Below are 13889 nucleotides of genomic sequence, written 5' to 3'. Positions count from 1 at the left end.
ACTGTAAGGGAGGCTAACTTCTAGTATTAAGGAAAACTTTAAAATACCAGTCCTGCTCTTGATGAATGACGGTTCAGTTCAACACTGCAGCTAATCTCACCTGCTGTTTTTAAGGCAGCTGGAACCGTAACAGCTGGAAGAGATGAGTCAAGATCAAATTCTTGAATTTGCACCTGAAAAGAAACTGAAAACCAGGGCAATCTATGCAACAGCATCGCTAGCACAGCTGGTTGTTCCCAAGGGAGCGGCTGAGAAAGGCAAGTTACATGCTAGACGGCGTGATAAGCTGTCCCCAGGCTGGCAGGAGAGACAGGGCAGCCCATCCCCACCCATCTTCCACCAGCACCAGGACCAGCAGCCAGTGAGGAGTAGACAGCCAGGGAGGGAGCTCAAGTCCCTATTTCAGAGTGCCAGGCGTAAAGAGCTTGGTCCGGTTGTCCATGTGTTGGCACCCAGCAGTATCTGAGATGTTGTGGGGTAACCACATAGCCCACATGTTGACACACCAGAAGGACACAGGTCCTGTGTCATACCTGCCAGCGCCATGCAGGTGTCTTAGATACCCAAGAGCATCCAACGTGGTGCTAAACACACATGTAAGCCACTACGTCAAGCCCAAAAGGATGCTTGTGGCTGAGAGTCTTCTGCTTACAAACTGTCTTTGGGCTCTCAGCAATGGAAGAAGCTCACCACCTTCACCCCTCCAGAAGGCCCAAGGCAAATCAACAGGGCTGATGGACAGCAGTATATGGAGCTTGGGGGCACCCACTTGAAACGGTACAAAGTCTTGAACACAATCAGTTCTAAAAACAGGCTACCAGGGTCGAAAGAAAAGAAGGAAAAGGAGGGTTTGAAGACTGCCAGCCTGATTCACCACCATTTTCTTAACAATGCTCATGAGAACCGACAGCCTAGAAATAACGTGGAGGAGCTCTCAATGTTAACTTCCTTCTGGAAAAGCTTTAGCAGCCAAGGCAGCAATAATTAAAGCTCATGTGTCGTGATTTCAGAGTTTCACAGCTTTTCCCAGATATCTGACTGGAGACAGCGACCAGCAGTCAGTGGTGACTAGGGTCACATCTGCACCAAGCTTTGGTCAATGTTTTGCAACTGCACTACTTGTAGAGCCAGAAGACTCTCGACATTGCAAATACAAATTTTCTCGACGCATTTGAACGGACTGCAACTCAGAAACTCTCATCAACAGATTGAGAAATTTTTCAAGAACACAGTTTTGCTCAGAGACTACAAACATGTCCGGGCAGGCACTGATTCTCAAACAAGGTCTTTTTGCTACAGGACCCAAAATTGTGTTACAATCTGTGCTCTGACAGCACCGTGACCACGCAGCACAAAATCTACATTTAATTGTGCTAGTACTTCCCCAACGCAGAGAGCTGAACTGTACGGTAAATACACAAAAGCAAAATAATGAGCGACAGTTTTATTATCACCCTGGCTTTAGAAACAGAAAATTAATACACAAAAGGCTTAAATGATTAACCCCCCTGCAGCCACATAGACAGATGACTGCAGGGACGAGAAACAGAGTCCCCATTCCAGTGTTTTATCCACAGCCCCACTGAATAATTATGGATGCTGCTTCCCAGCTGCACGTTTTATGCTCTCATTTTTGTAACATATATTCTTCTGCTCTACCTTACATCATGACATGCTGGACAGGAGAACACAGTTGACAGTTGACAAGCTGCAAAGCAATGTAAAATCATGCTGAATGACATTATGATGGAATATACTAGTGAAATGGAATATACTAGTGAAACAAACTTTTCCAAATAGGGATGGACCTGATCCACAAAAAGAATACATGCTTCAGAGAAGCTTCAAAGCCTGCCAGAAAGGCTTGCCATCCAGGTAATAAACAATATGGGTCACCCCTTCTCCAAAAAAAAGTGAGCGTGATGACTGGTAACTGGAGGAGTCTTCTCCAATGCTGAGCTACACAAAAACACAAAGTTCAGCACATACCAGAAATAGTGATTCCAAAATGCTGCACCAAAACTGACCAGTTGCCAAGGGTGAACATAGAAGAACTCCTCTTCAAGGATCACTGAACATGGACAACTCGCTACACAGATCCTCAATCTACCCGGCCAAACAGAGGCTGATCTACAGAGGCACGCGATCGCCCAGTCCCTGGGGGAATCAGGGCTGGCTTGAGGAGGTTCTCGTCAAGAGGTGGCAACTGAAACTGCCAAGCATTTCTGGGAAGAAACCCATGGCCAACTTACCTGCCAATACTGCTGACAAAAAGGCTACTTGACCCGCCATTGGGTAGGATGCTTGCATACAGGGTGGACATATTAGCTTTTTCCAAAAAGATTATTTTTTTCACATAATAAGCAAAGCAGAAGAAACTGTGGTGTTGGTATACAATTGAGAATATGGTGAGTCCCTCTGGGAAGATGTAAGCTGGCACAGAAGGATGGGATGGGGCTGCATCTCAAACAGCGTGGAACTAAGCTGCTGGCAAGGAAACCTAAAAACGCTTGAATGAACACGAAGCCAGACACTGCGGAGGACCGATAAGAAGGACTAAGCAGAACTCAAGCGAGACAAAATGACCGCTAGAGATGCAAACAATACACGAGGAACTGTAGGGGAGAGGGGGGAAAAATCACTGCCAGAAAACAGGCATATATATTGAAGATTTTTGTATTCTATTTGATACTCAAGTTGTGTGACAACAGGTGGGTGGTGAGGAATAAACACTATTAAATGCCTACAGATTTAGTTACTAAGGTTTTGCTCTTTTATAAGAATACTCACCCGATAAATTAGAACAATTATCCTTTTCTCCCAGGTGGTCTATTACATTAACATAGTAAAGAGTCACTAAGAGCACAGAAGAGATGGGAATAAGGCAGGCTATGAACAGACCACTGCAGCGCTGGGAACAAGACTTACTCGTCTAAAATTATGCCCTTGTTGTCGCCGTCTCAAAACCAAGGACTTGAAGCTGTCTCCACATCAAGCCCAGGCCACTGCCCGGCCCGGGTAGTGATCCTTCCCTTCTCTTTCTGACTCTACTCCCCTTCATATAAATAAGTATTAATTGGAATAGAAATTGAACTCATGTCTCACCTTCCCAATGGCTGCCCTAACATCTGACACACAGTTTCTCTACCCACACTCCTGCATTCAATCATTATTCAAAGTTGGGTAATTCAAAAAAGGAAAGACCTAAAATAGCTGACAGTTTGCTCGTTAAGGCATGTGAGCTCAAAGCTATTTTGAGTGCGTTGTTCCTTTCTCTGATGAAGCTACAGCGAGTCCACTTCTTTTCTAACATACAGACTGATTTTGGTTAATACATATCTTGCAGCAGTGTTGTAGCGGAACCCCCCTGACCATTCATGTTTTAAAATATTCTGAAGCTGATGAAGTTCAGGTCTGCCTGGATCCGAAGGAGGACCTTGGCAGGCCATAGAGACCACTCCAGATGAATGCTGGTGAGCACCCGCGTGGTGGAACCAAAGGCAGTGGGAACAGGGGCGCTGTGTGGGCTGACAGCACCCGGCTCTCACTGGGAACCTGACCCAAGACCTCCCAATCTTTTGTGCTCTCCTTGGATCTCCGCTGATCCTTCTCAAGCACAAATGTCTTCCCCCAGCTTTACTTCTTCTTACCTTCACAGTTTAGGGCTTACGTGAACTTTCACAAGCTGATGAGAAGCGGCAGTGCCCACAGTAGGTAAAATCAGGGTCCATTATCTCTCCTCTGACAGGGACCAGCACACACAATTCAGAGAAGGTGCAAACATATCTATGCTAATAAAACAGGATAATTATTTTCCAGTGCTCCAAAGTTTCCTGTATTTATTTAAAGGAACTGCTACCTGGCAGTAGATTATCTCCCTGCTTATGCAAATGTATCTTTTACATTTCTGACAATTCCACAGCAATTATTCCAACATATTACTCATTAATTCCCATAAACACATTCACTATTATCTTTTTGATAGGTTTGAATCTGTTACATTCTCATTCTCCTCTACACACTAAGCAGCCTATTGCAATAAACTGCCTAGAGCACTTCAGCACCTCTGCAGAAGCAGCTTTCCCAGATCTCAGGTCATTTTAATCATTAATTTGTATATCTTTCCTATATTTGAATACCTCTTTTATAGTTTCCCCCCACCCCAGGTTGAACCTGGATTAACATAGCACTTCAAGTAAAAGTAGCCATTGCAGTACTGGTTCTCACTCCACTCCTTCTGCTTAACATTTTGTTTCAATGTCTGTCCACAATAATATACAGGATAAACTGAATTTGTTACACAATCAGGTGAATGATTAAAAGTATTTCCTCGAGTGGATTTTTTAAAATTAATTTCATCCGCAGCTACACTGCTTATTTGTCGAGCGCAGGTTGCTTTCTCTCACAATAGTTCACCTTTCACTAATCTAAATAACTCTGGTTTTAAGCTTCAATAGTTACAATTCCAATTCTCTACTTTCCACTTCTTTGTATCCTGACTAATCAGCTATCTTTTTAAGTTTGAGGAAATCTGGGAAATAGCATTATAAAGCTTATATGGAGGTTTTCCTAACAGAGGCCATCAGTGGCCTGAAGATGATACCTCCACCAGCAAGCAGGTTCCTACCATCTGATGGAAACCGTTGCCATCGGTGACGCCGGCAGCCTGGACCAGCACGCTTCACCGAACATCACCAAGCGCCCCAGGGCCCAGCAGGATGCATGCCGCACGTTCAAAACAAACAAGATGAGACTCTTTTCCCGCAATACATACTTAAACAGTGGAACTTCTTGCTACAAGGTGCTTTGGAAGTTAAAAGATTACCGAAGTTCAAGAAAAGGTTGAATTTCATAAGGGAAAACAATAATCCATTAAGGACTCTCAGATGGAAAGACACCATTTCAGGCTGAGAAAATCCTTGAGACACAAACTGCTGAAAGTTAGAAGCACATACTGGGGAAGTACTGCTACCTATATGCCCTTTTTTTTCCAAGGCATTTGGTACTCATCTGAGTACTTCTTTTAGAGACAGCACCATCCCACCTTTGCCAGAGGTGTGAGAGCCCTCACGGCCTTCCTTGGGAAGCAGGGAGTGTCTAAGGGAAAAGAAAAAAGGAGAGAAGACAAGTGATGTCTGGGAGACACCTCTCTGGGTGGTAAAGGGATCAAAAATGAAGAAATAGGGAAGTCCATCAGAGCATCCGCTGCTCCCGAGATGTGCAAGGATGTCCTTGTCCCATCTCCTGAGATAGAACAGAACAGAATAGAGCAGAATAATTTAGGTTGGAAAAGACCTCTAAGACCATCAAGTCCAACCGTAAATCTAACCCTGCTAAGTCCACCACTAGATGTCCAAGGATGTCCTTGTCCCATCTCCTGAGATGTCCAAGGCATTGCTCAGCGACAGGACCGGCTCTGCGGGTGGAGACAGCCTCAGCCAGCACCCGCATTCCCTGCAAACCTCCCGCTTCCCAGTGCTGGGGCTGCTGGCAGGGACGTGGCACCGGGGACGGGATGATGTGTGAGAAGGAGCTTTTGCCTGGCCCAGCGTGGCTCTTGCTGCAGCTGAGTGCTCAATAATACTCTTTGCCCCAGAAATCGGATTTGGACTTTGCACTAACAGGTTTTCAAAAACCTGGTCACATCAACTTCCACGCTTCATCTACAAACGTGTGAACCCTTTGTTTTCACATTCTTCTCCAGGTCTCATCACCTACCAGCTCTGCAGACCTATGACAAGCCATGCACTTAAACTTTTTAATGATATTAATCTAAGTACGCTGAAACATGCAGTTTTCTTCCATGGAAAAGAATAATACTTGAAGGACACATATTTTAGAGCCCTTGCTACCTACGTCCTGTGGCTTATTGCAGAATACAGGTCACCCCCTTGCCTCGAGGGCTGGGAGGTAAAGTGAGGGTGGCTATCAATTTACAAAGCGTAGCTAACCGTAAAAATATTTTCTTTGTTTTGGAAAGGCAGGTCCCTATAATGCAAGACTGACAACCTCTTCTATTTTAACACACTCGCTGCCGAGGTAATAAATGCACGAGGGCTGATTTTTTCAGCAGAGCATTTTCATCCACTCTGAGGCACATGTTGAGTGACTTACTGGCTTTAACTCAGTTTTCCCAGCAAAGAGATTTTCCTCACGGCAGGCAACATTGCTTCGCCCCTTACAAAAAGCCAAGCTGTAAGCAAGCAGATAAGCTTGCTTTGCAGAGACTGGTTTTAAATGTATTAAACCATGGGATCAGCACCTTGATAACCCCCTCTACAGACCATAAGATTATACCTATGCCCATTTTATAAGCTGATGTCTGATGTCAACTGCCCTTCTGTACCATTTGATAGCTTGCACATGTATTTCCACATTTAATTTCCCCCCGGAGCACCTGCAGCTATCGGGAGGTGTGGGATTACAGATATGCATTTCAGCTGATACTCACGACCACGTCCGGAGCAGGGAGCATCTCTTCTCTCCTCTCGAGTCTTTCCTCTCTATCACTTTTTCTCACGAGGCACCACAAATTAACACACCAGCTACAGACAGGTTTTGAACCTCCCACCTAGGCAGTCAATTCCAACATCTTCATTGGCACAACCACTCTGTACTTTTATTATTTCCACTGAGCATTTGGTATTTGGATTTTTCCTCCCCTTACATGTTTCCAGCTTCCATTTTTTTTCCAACCCAAGCAGCATTTTATTTGATCTATGGGTTATAACAAATCCTATCCTCATTGACATAATTCCTGTGCTCTCCAATGTTTGCAACTTCACTCACTTTAGGATTATCTCCAAATTTAACACCTTTACACATCCAGAGTAAACACTCTGTAAAAAAATAAAACAACTCACAGAGTTAAAAAAAAAAGGAAGATAAATAAAGCAGGACCTGAAAACATCACAAACGCTTAAATCCCTTATTAATCATTAATAGATACCAGACCAAAATCACTAATATGTAACAGACCTTGATATAATTCCAATAACTTGACAGCTGATTATCATTAAAAGCAGGGTAATACAACACAGCAAAGTGCAGAAACGACGATGACATCCTGATCACAAGCGGATCAAAAGCCTCTGAATAAATAACTGACTTCGAATCGGGTCTACAGGAGGCAGTACCAGCAACCTCCCCCTTCCCACCCAGCATATTCGGCGTTACTCCTAAAGCCCACCGGTTTCTCCTCCACACCAGAGCAGCCTTTTTCGGTGCACACCTGTAAGACAGGTGAAACGCAAGCTAGCCCTGGGGTGTGCTTTGTTGTACGCAGTATGGGTATCAAGGTCAGTGTAGGAGCACTGGCAAAAATGAAAAATAGAATTTGCACGAGTTGCTTTTTTTGTTATTTAACACCGTACCCTAGGCTTGAATGCCCTGATCATCCCATAAGCTCTGGGACAGGTACCTGGGGCTCGGTCAAAGCCTAACAAAGGCAAGGAGCTCAGAAAAACCCAGCACTGCCCAGCGGTCCACCGAAGTCCCTCAAAGAAAAGAGGCTGTGTAAGCTGTTATCCGCTGGGCTGCTGGGCGGAGAAACAACTTTACCCTCTTAGAATGACACCTCTTTCAAGTCTCACCTCGTGCTCTTTCCCACTTCCCGATTCCAGATCCAGTTTTCACCATTTTACTGATCCAAGAAGTAATAACACAGAAATTACTGGCAGTGAATTTTTTTTGGTGTCTGGGACCAAATCTACTTTTAAAAGCACAGCAGAGGATGCAGTCTGAAATTACTGAATCTCCTGAAGAAATCATAACTACCTGCAATAGCATGATCCTAGATTTGAAAATGAAGGAAGCATTCATCAATAATGCAATAATTGTGCACCATTAAAAAAGAAAGCATATAGGAATTTCTAAATGATGTATATTGTCCATGCATTTTGAGAAAACAACATACTTAAAATAGTCACAACATCTACTTATACTCTTCAACCCCACATTATCAAATCAGACCAGTATCTTACAATTTTAAATGAAATCTAAAACAATGTTTTTGAGATAGAAAAAGTCAAAGCCTCAAAATTCTCATGATAAACAGATAGAAAGTTGCGAAAAAGTCACAGGCAAGTATCTGAATTTAGACAGGCATAGAATATCATTAAAAAGACCCAAGAGGCGCAGTAGAAAGAGGGTAGTCAAACAATCATTACTGTAGTTTGACTGGGGAGAAAGACAAACAAGCAAATAAGGGAGAACTTTTTCTTCATTAAAAAAATTAAAAAATTACTCCATTCTAGCTACTTTAAATTGCTGGTCTACATCTGGTATGTTTGCGACTTTCCCTAGCTCGTTAATTATTTGATTTAAACTATTTCTCATCCAGATTTACTTGCCTAAGTAACTTACATATGCTTATTAACTAATTTGATTAGAGCACAAGCCTTTAGATGACAGCTATTTAACGACACGTCTTGGATACATGCACTGCGAGCGTGTCGTTCATTTAGACCCTGGAAATATGTGGCGACTGCATCAGCCTCACTTAATCTGTCCTTGACTTCCATTATTCAGCACCGTTAATGCCAACAATTTCAGTTTGCAGAAGAGAATTATTTTTTTCTCTGCTAAAAACTGTTGTATCAAGTAATAATTTTACTTAAAGCAGTAATTCTGACTTGAACTCCATCGAAGTCCTGCTGCCTAAGACGAACAAGATGTGATTCAACCTTTCATCAGCACAAACCATAATCCAAGCTGGCACTGCACTGGGCTTGGTGCTCTCTTACGTGACATGATCAAGGCTGAAAGCATCAGCAACAAAGCCTCCTCTCTGCCCAACAGAATATAAAGAGTTCATGCAATTGTCAGAAGCTATAAGTAGATAAATCACCTAATACATATATACATATATATATATATGCACACACACATCTACAGAAGCAGAATAAAGAGCAGAAATGCCGTTCAAGCTGACTCAATACGCATGACTTGGCTACTCTTGGTCATTACCCAAAGACATCAACAAAACCCAAAGGGCTTCTCACCTGTGGCAAGTGTAACTGGAGCCCCTCACTGGGAATGGGCTGTCGAGACGGGGTCTGGTCCAGCTGCATGTTAAACAAGGATGCCAGGGCCGACTGAGCGGCCCGAGCTTTGGCCAGCTTTTTGTTCCTTCCCGAGCCTTCAAAAGTCTGACCATCCACCGCCACAGCCATGACAAAGTTTTTGGCATGGCTCTCCCCGCTCTCTGAGAGAAACTCGTACTTCAGCCCCGGCCGCAGCTCGTTGAGGATCATGACGGGGTTCTTCCCGCTGGCAGAGGGGTAGGGCGATGGCGCGGGGAGAGGCGACTGGGAAAGGCTGCTGGCTACGGCAGACGACGGCAAACCGTAGTCCCCACTAGAGCTAAAGGACCCATCCCCGTTGGACCCTAGGTAAAAGGAAGCATCGGAAGGGACCGGCGTTTCGAACCCATTGAAAAGGGTGTCAGGGAAGTCCGCTTGGTCGGAGGTGAAGTCCGTGTTGACCGACAGAGTCCTCCCCATTGCAAGGTGGGCTTCCGAGGCGTTTGGAAACTGAACGAAAGACCGCAGAGCCTTCTCGGCAGCGTGAAGCTTGGCTTTCTTTTTCGTCGGGCCAGATCCCTCGAATACCTGCCCATTGACTTCGACTGCCATCACGAACATGGGGGCATGGACCGGCCCCGTCTGGGAGAGGAGTTTGTACTGTAAACCGGGCTTAATCTCATTAAGTTGCATCAGGGCATTCTTTGGCAGAACAGGGCCAGGCGTTTTCTTCCTCTTCTTCAGGCGAAATTTGGAGTGGCCATTGTTGCCCTCCTCCAAAGGACGCTTTCTGCTGCTGCTGCCACCGCCGTTGGAGAGCTGCGTCCCCTCCCCAGCGCCCTGCCCACCGCCGTCCTTGGGGGGAACGTTGTCCACGTTGCGGTTTTCTTTAACATCAGTGCTGCTCGAACCTGCGGTGCCCAGAAAGAGTAACTTACAATGCCTTCGTTGCAGGATCTTGTAAATGCAAAATTTATAGATTCCTTTATCTCTCTTTGTAACTGGTTAAGTGATGTGTGCTCACAGGTTAAATGTTTTACAATGCAATCAGAGATAATAATAATGCAATACAACCTCTCGATAATTCAAGAAATAACACACTGAAGAATTATTTTCAAACTACACATTTGATACAATCATACAGCAAAAAACCACTGCAGCTTTTTTTTTTTTTCATTTAAATCACGCTGGAACAAAACTTTTACTCGTAAGTTACGTTTGCCCAGAAAAATGCTTAAAACCAGAAATGTAAGTTATAGTAGCATAAGCCTATAAAACAAAGAACTACGATTAGTAAAATAAAAATTGATGCTTAAGACCAGTACTAGGAGATGAATATTTAATTCTACTTTATTCCTATTTTAGCCATGTTACATCTTTTTTTCTCAGTGATTTTAGCTGCTCAAATTGAGAAATTACATAAATAAAATCTGAGTCATGAAAAATTAGGCAGCTCTTTGGTAGGCACCGTGACTGAAGAGTGTTTGAATGCTTTTGTTTCTCTTTAGCTATTCCATATTCTCTGAACTGCCTTCTTTTTTATGCCTTTCCTAGACATACATTTCACTGCACCCCAATTTGCTCAGGAACTACAGCTGCCCACTGTGCCTGCATGACCACAAGACTACTTTATATATTTCCATACAGCCTTCTGTTCAGAAACCTTCTATTTGTCATTTACAAGCTATTTTGTAATTCCTCGCAAAGTAAGAAAACTGCTCTCACAGAGTAACAAACTCAAAAATCATGATAGAGAAAGATCCTCTCTTAAGACTATGCAGAATACAAGAAGTGTGACAAGAGCTGCACAATCACAATGATGATATTTTAATGGGGGAAAAAAGGCATTGTAATACTAATTTAATGATTTATTTTCTGAAGTAGAAAGTTGGGGTAATGATATGTCAGAGGTATATTTAAAGAATGGTATTTGCTATAACTGCAAAGACCTCATTTTTACCCTGATAAAGAAACTAAGGAAATTAATTATTTGTGCTTTATACTGGCATTTGTGAATGAAAAGGCAAATTTAGTAGGTCAAGTATTTCTAACTAACTCTTCTGTTCCAAAACATCAAAATACCTATATTACATCCACACCGATACTAGGTGATAAATGTTAATTGAAATGAGAGCAAACCAAGCTGGAAGCTCTCTTTCACAGTGACAAATTTCAGCCACACTTTAAGTCTTCCCTAAGAATCCCCTACCATGCACACATCACTTCGCCCAGGTTACAAAGCTGATGGAATAGTTACTAAATTTTCATTTATAACATCCTCCAGCAAAAGCTCGATAGGTTACTCCTTTCGGTGCTCGAAGAGAAAAAAAGAAGAAATTAAAAAAGATCAAAAGGAAAAGCCAAAGTAGGAACACATTTTGTTAAATCACAGCAGCACAACAAAGAATTGTACAGTACTGAACATTATATTCCAGTCAATGAAATTTGGTCACGAACGAAACGCTAAATATTCGGAAGCATTTCATTGCTAGAAATCTGCTAAATTTAATAAAGTATTCTCTTGTAATGCTCAGCCACAAATTATATTGCCTGCAGAATGTGTGCTATAGAGCCACAACTGTCAATACACAGTGTTCATGCATATATATTCTTTACACATATATATGGTGAAGGAATCTAAGGACAAGAGAGTGAATTTTTAAATCTTTCCTTACAGTGAGTTTCTTACCTGAAGCTGTAATCTCCAAAAATAACACCTCATCTAAAACACCATTTCTGGAACATTGCTCATACTAGTGGCACCAGGAATTTGCTGTCAACCAATATGACTTTTAGGCTAAATAGAAATCATTTAGTTAACACTAATTAATGGCCTCTGGTTTTATCTTTCTTTTTATATGAAGACTACTACCAGTGCCTGTGGACACCACAGAAGGAAAACACGAGTTGAAGAGACTCCAGCTGAACGTAAAAAAAAAAAAAAGAGAACTTTTGCATGTAAGCACGGCAGCTGGAGGAACTCCTTAATCCATCTCATGACACAGGTAGGGGAAACGATGCTTTGACAGAGAGGGGGGACTTGTAGGAAGCAGGAAAGAAACTTGCACGCTTACCTTGTCTCAGTAAGAAAGAAGGGGAGAAAACTACTCCTTGCCTGAGAGCTACTAGGCTTGTTAGCTTTGGAGAACTGGCAGGGTGGAAGAAACTAGAAGAAAAAGCACGCAGGGAACTAGCAGCCTGAGTCAAACCCAAAGACCATGAAAGTAGGCAAGTTTCTATGTCGTGGAGGTGATCCAAATCCAAGCCTTGCATGTGATGGAAAGAAAAAGACTTTCCATGCGAACCAGAAGGATCTGGGTTTGTTTCAACCCACAGAGCCACTGGACTGCAAGAAAGAGCAACTGCTTCTCAGGCTGAGGGTGAAGATGTGCTTTTGGTCCTTTTCTTTAGCCTGTCCTGCCCAGCAGTGGTGAGGTCCTTTAATTACCTTAGGGCTGGAAAAGATCTGACAGAGTAGCCAAAAAGTAAGATTAGCTATCACCACCTGTTAAAGTCAGAGAAGTAATCTCATTTAATCTGTCCATATTCAGACATGGAGTAACTCCTCCAGCCCAGCCTCTCCCCGCTGTTCAGAAACAGTTCTCCCTTTTCCAGGCATCTCACCTTGTTAGGGAAGTAAAGAACAGCCTTACTAGCTCATCCTCACCTCACCCAGCTCCCCGCCCGCAACAGGGCCACCAGCAGACCCCAAGAGAGGGTACAAAACCTGAGCAAGGACACAGAGGTCCTTCCCCAAGGCAGCCTCTCAGCCTGCAGGGAGCCGCAGCGCTGGGCTGTCCCAGAGAGCCTGGCAGGGAGCCGCCGACGGGGTTTGCTTCCCCCTGTGTTTTTCAAGACTGTATAAGCCCTTGGTATCCACAATGTCTTGGGCAATGCGTTTCACAGTTTCATTACACATTGCATGAAAACATCTTCCACTGCTTGCTCTGAACCCCCATCTGCTAGTCTCACTTAGGGCATGTATTGGGTTTTATCCGCTATTTTTTTCAATTTGATGATTCCAATATTAAACACCTGTGCTGCTCATGATTTTACAGGTATCTCTAGTATTTCAACATTGTCATCCCTCCTCTACACTGCAGGGCTCTAACTGTCCCTTGTCCTGAGGTCATCCTCTTCTTCTCACAGCAGCGGACCCACAGCTGGATGCACCATATACTTGCTTTTCTTACTCTATTCTGCAGTCTTTTTCATTTTGGTAATACGTTGTTTTAGAGAGAGGAGTCTCTCACTCATTCCAAAGAGAATGAGGGAGGGCATCTTCACCTCGTGAAAGCTCTGGCTGATTCAGGATCCCATCATAGCTCAAGCTGGGAGCATCAGTACTCAAAAGGAGCAAAATTTTGTTGCTCTAAAGCAGAGGTCATGGCAGACATGGACCACCACTCCATACATGTTTTAAAAATCAGCTTAGATGATTTCAAATCTATCGGTTTGATTTGGAAACCAGTAGTAAGACTCGTGCTGCCAGCATCACAGCTAAAATAAGGCAGGAAAATGACAACTGTGAATGTTAAAACACTATTAGAAAGTATAAAGCATAGGAGAGAGCTGGCAGAAGGAAAAAATGACCTTCTGAATTATAAAAAAAAAAATCTCTGCATTCAGTAATGGATGTTCTTCATTATCCTTTTTTCTTTTTTATTAAACTTCTATGTTAACGTAGAATGTCTTGTGACAGAAAGGTTACACAGTCTTGGTGGATCTCCTAACGTACCCCAAAATCAAGAGGTTTAAAAACAGCTTAATCCTAGATTTTAAATATACTTTCAAGTCTACGCATTTTCCAGTCTTTAAATAAGTTTTCAAGAAACAAATGCTTTAGAGACCCCTTTGAGGTCCATC

The 13889-nt window shown here is 43.1% G+C and overlaps 1 protein-coding gene across 1 annotated transcript in view; it reads right to left on the bottom strand.

Moving 5' to 3' along the window:
• ADARB1 (adenosine deaminase RNA specific B1) overlaps positions 1–13889 on the bottom strand; it is a 59815-nt gene that overhangs the window by 25305 nt on the left and 20621 nt on the right. The window contains exon 3 of the mRNA XM_059820132.1: positions 9003–9934. Coding sequence (XP_059676115.1) covers positions 9003–9934 — 932 coding nt within the window. The remainder of the gene's footprint in view (positions 1–9002; positions 9935–13889) is intronic.

This window comes from Gavia stellata, chromosome 8, assembly GCF_030936135.1.
Source record: "Gavia stellata isolate bGavSte3 chromosome 8, bGavSte3.hap2, whole genome shotgun sequence".
Classification (NCBI taxonomy): Eukaryota; Metazoa; Chordata; class Aves; order Gaviiformes; family Gaviidae; genus Gavia; species Gavia stellata.
The sequence above is the reverse complement of the archived record's forward strand: the minus strand, read 5'-3'. Positions and strand labels throughout refer to the sequence as shown.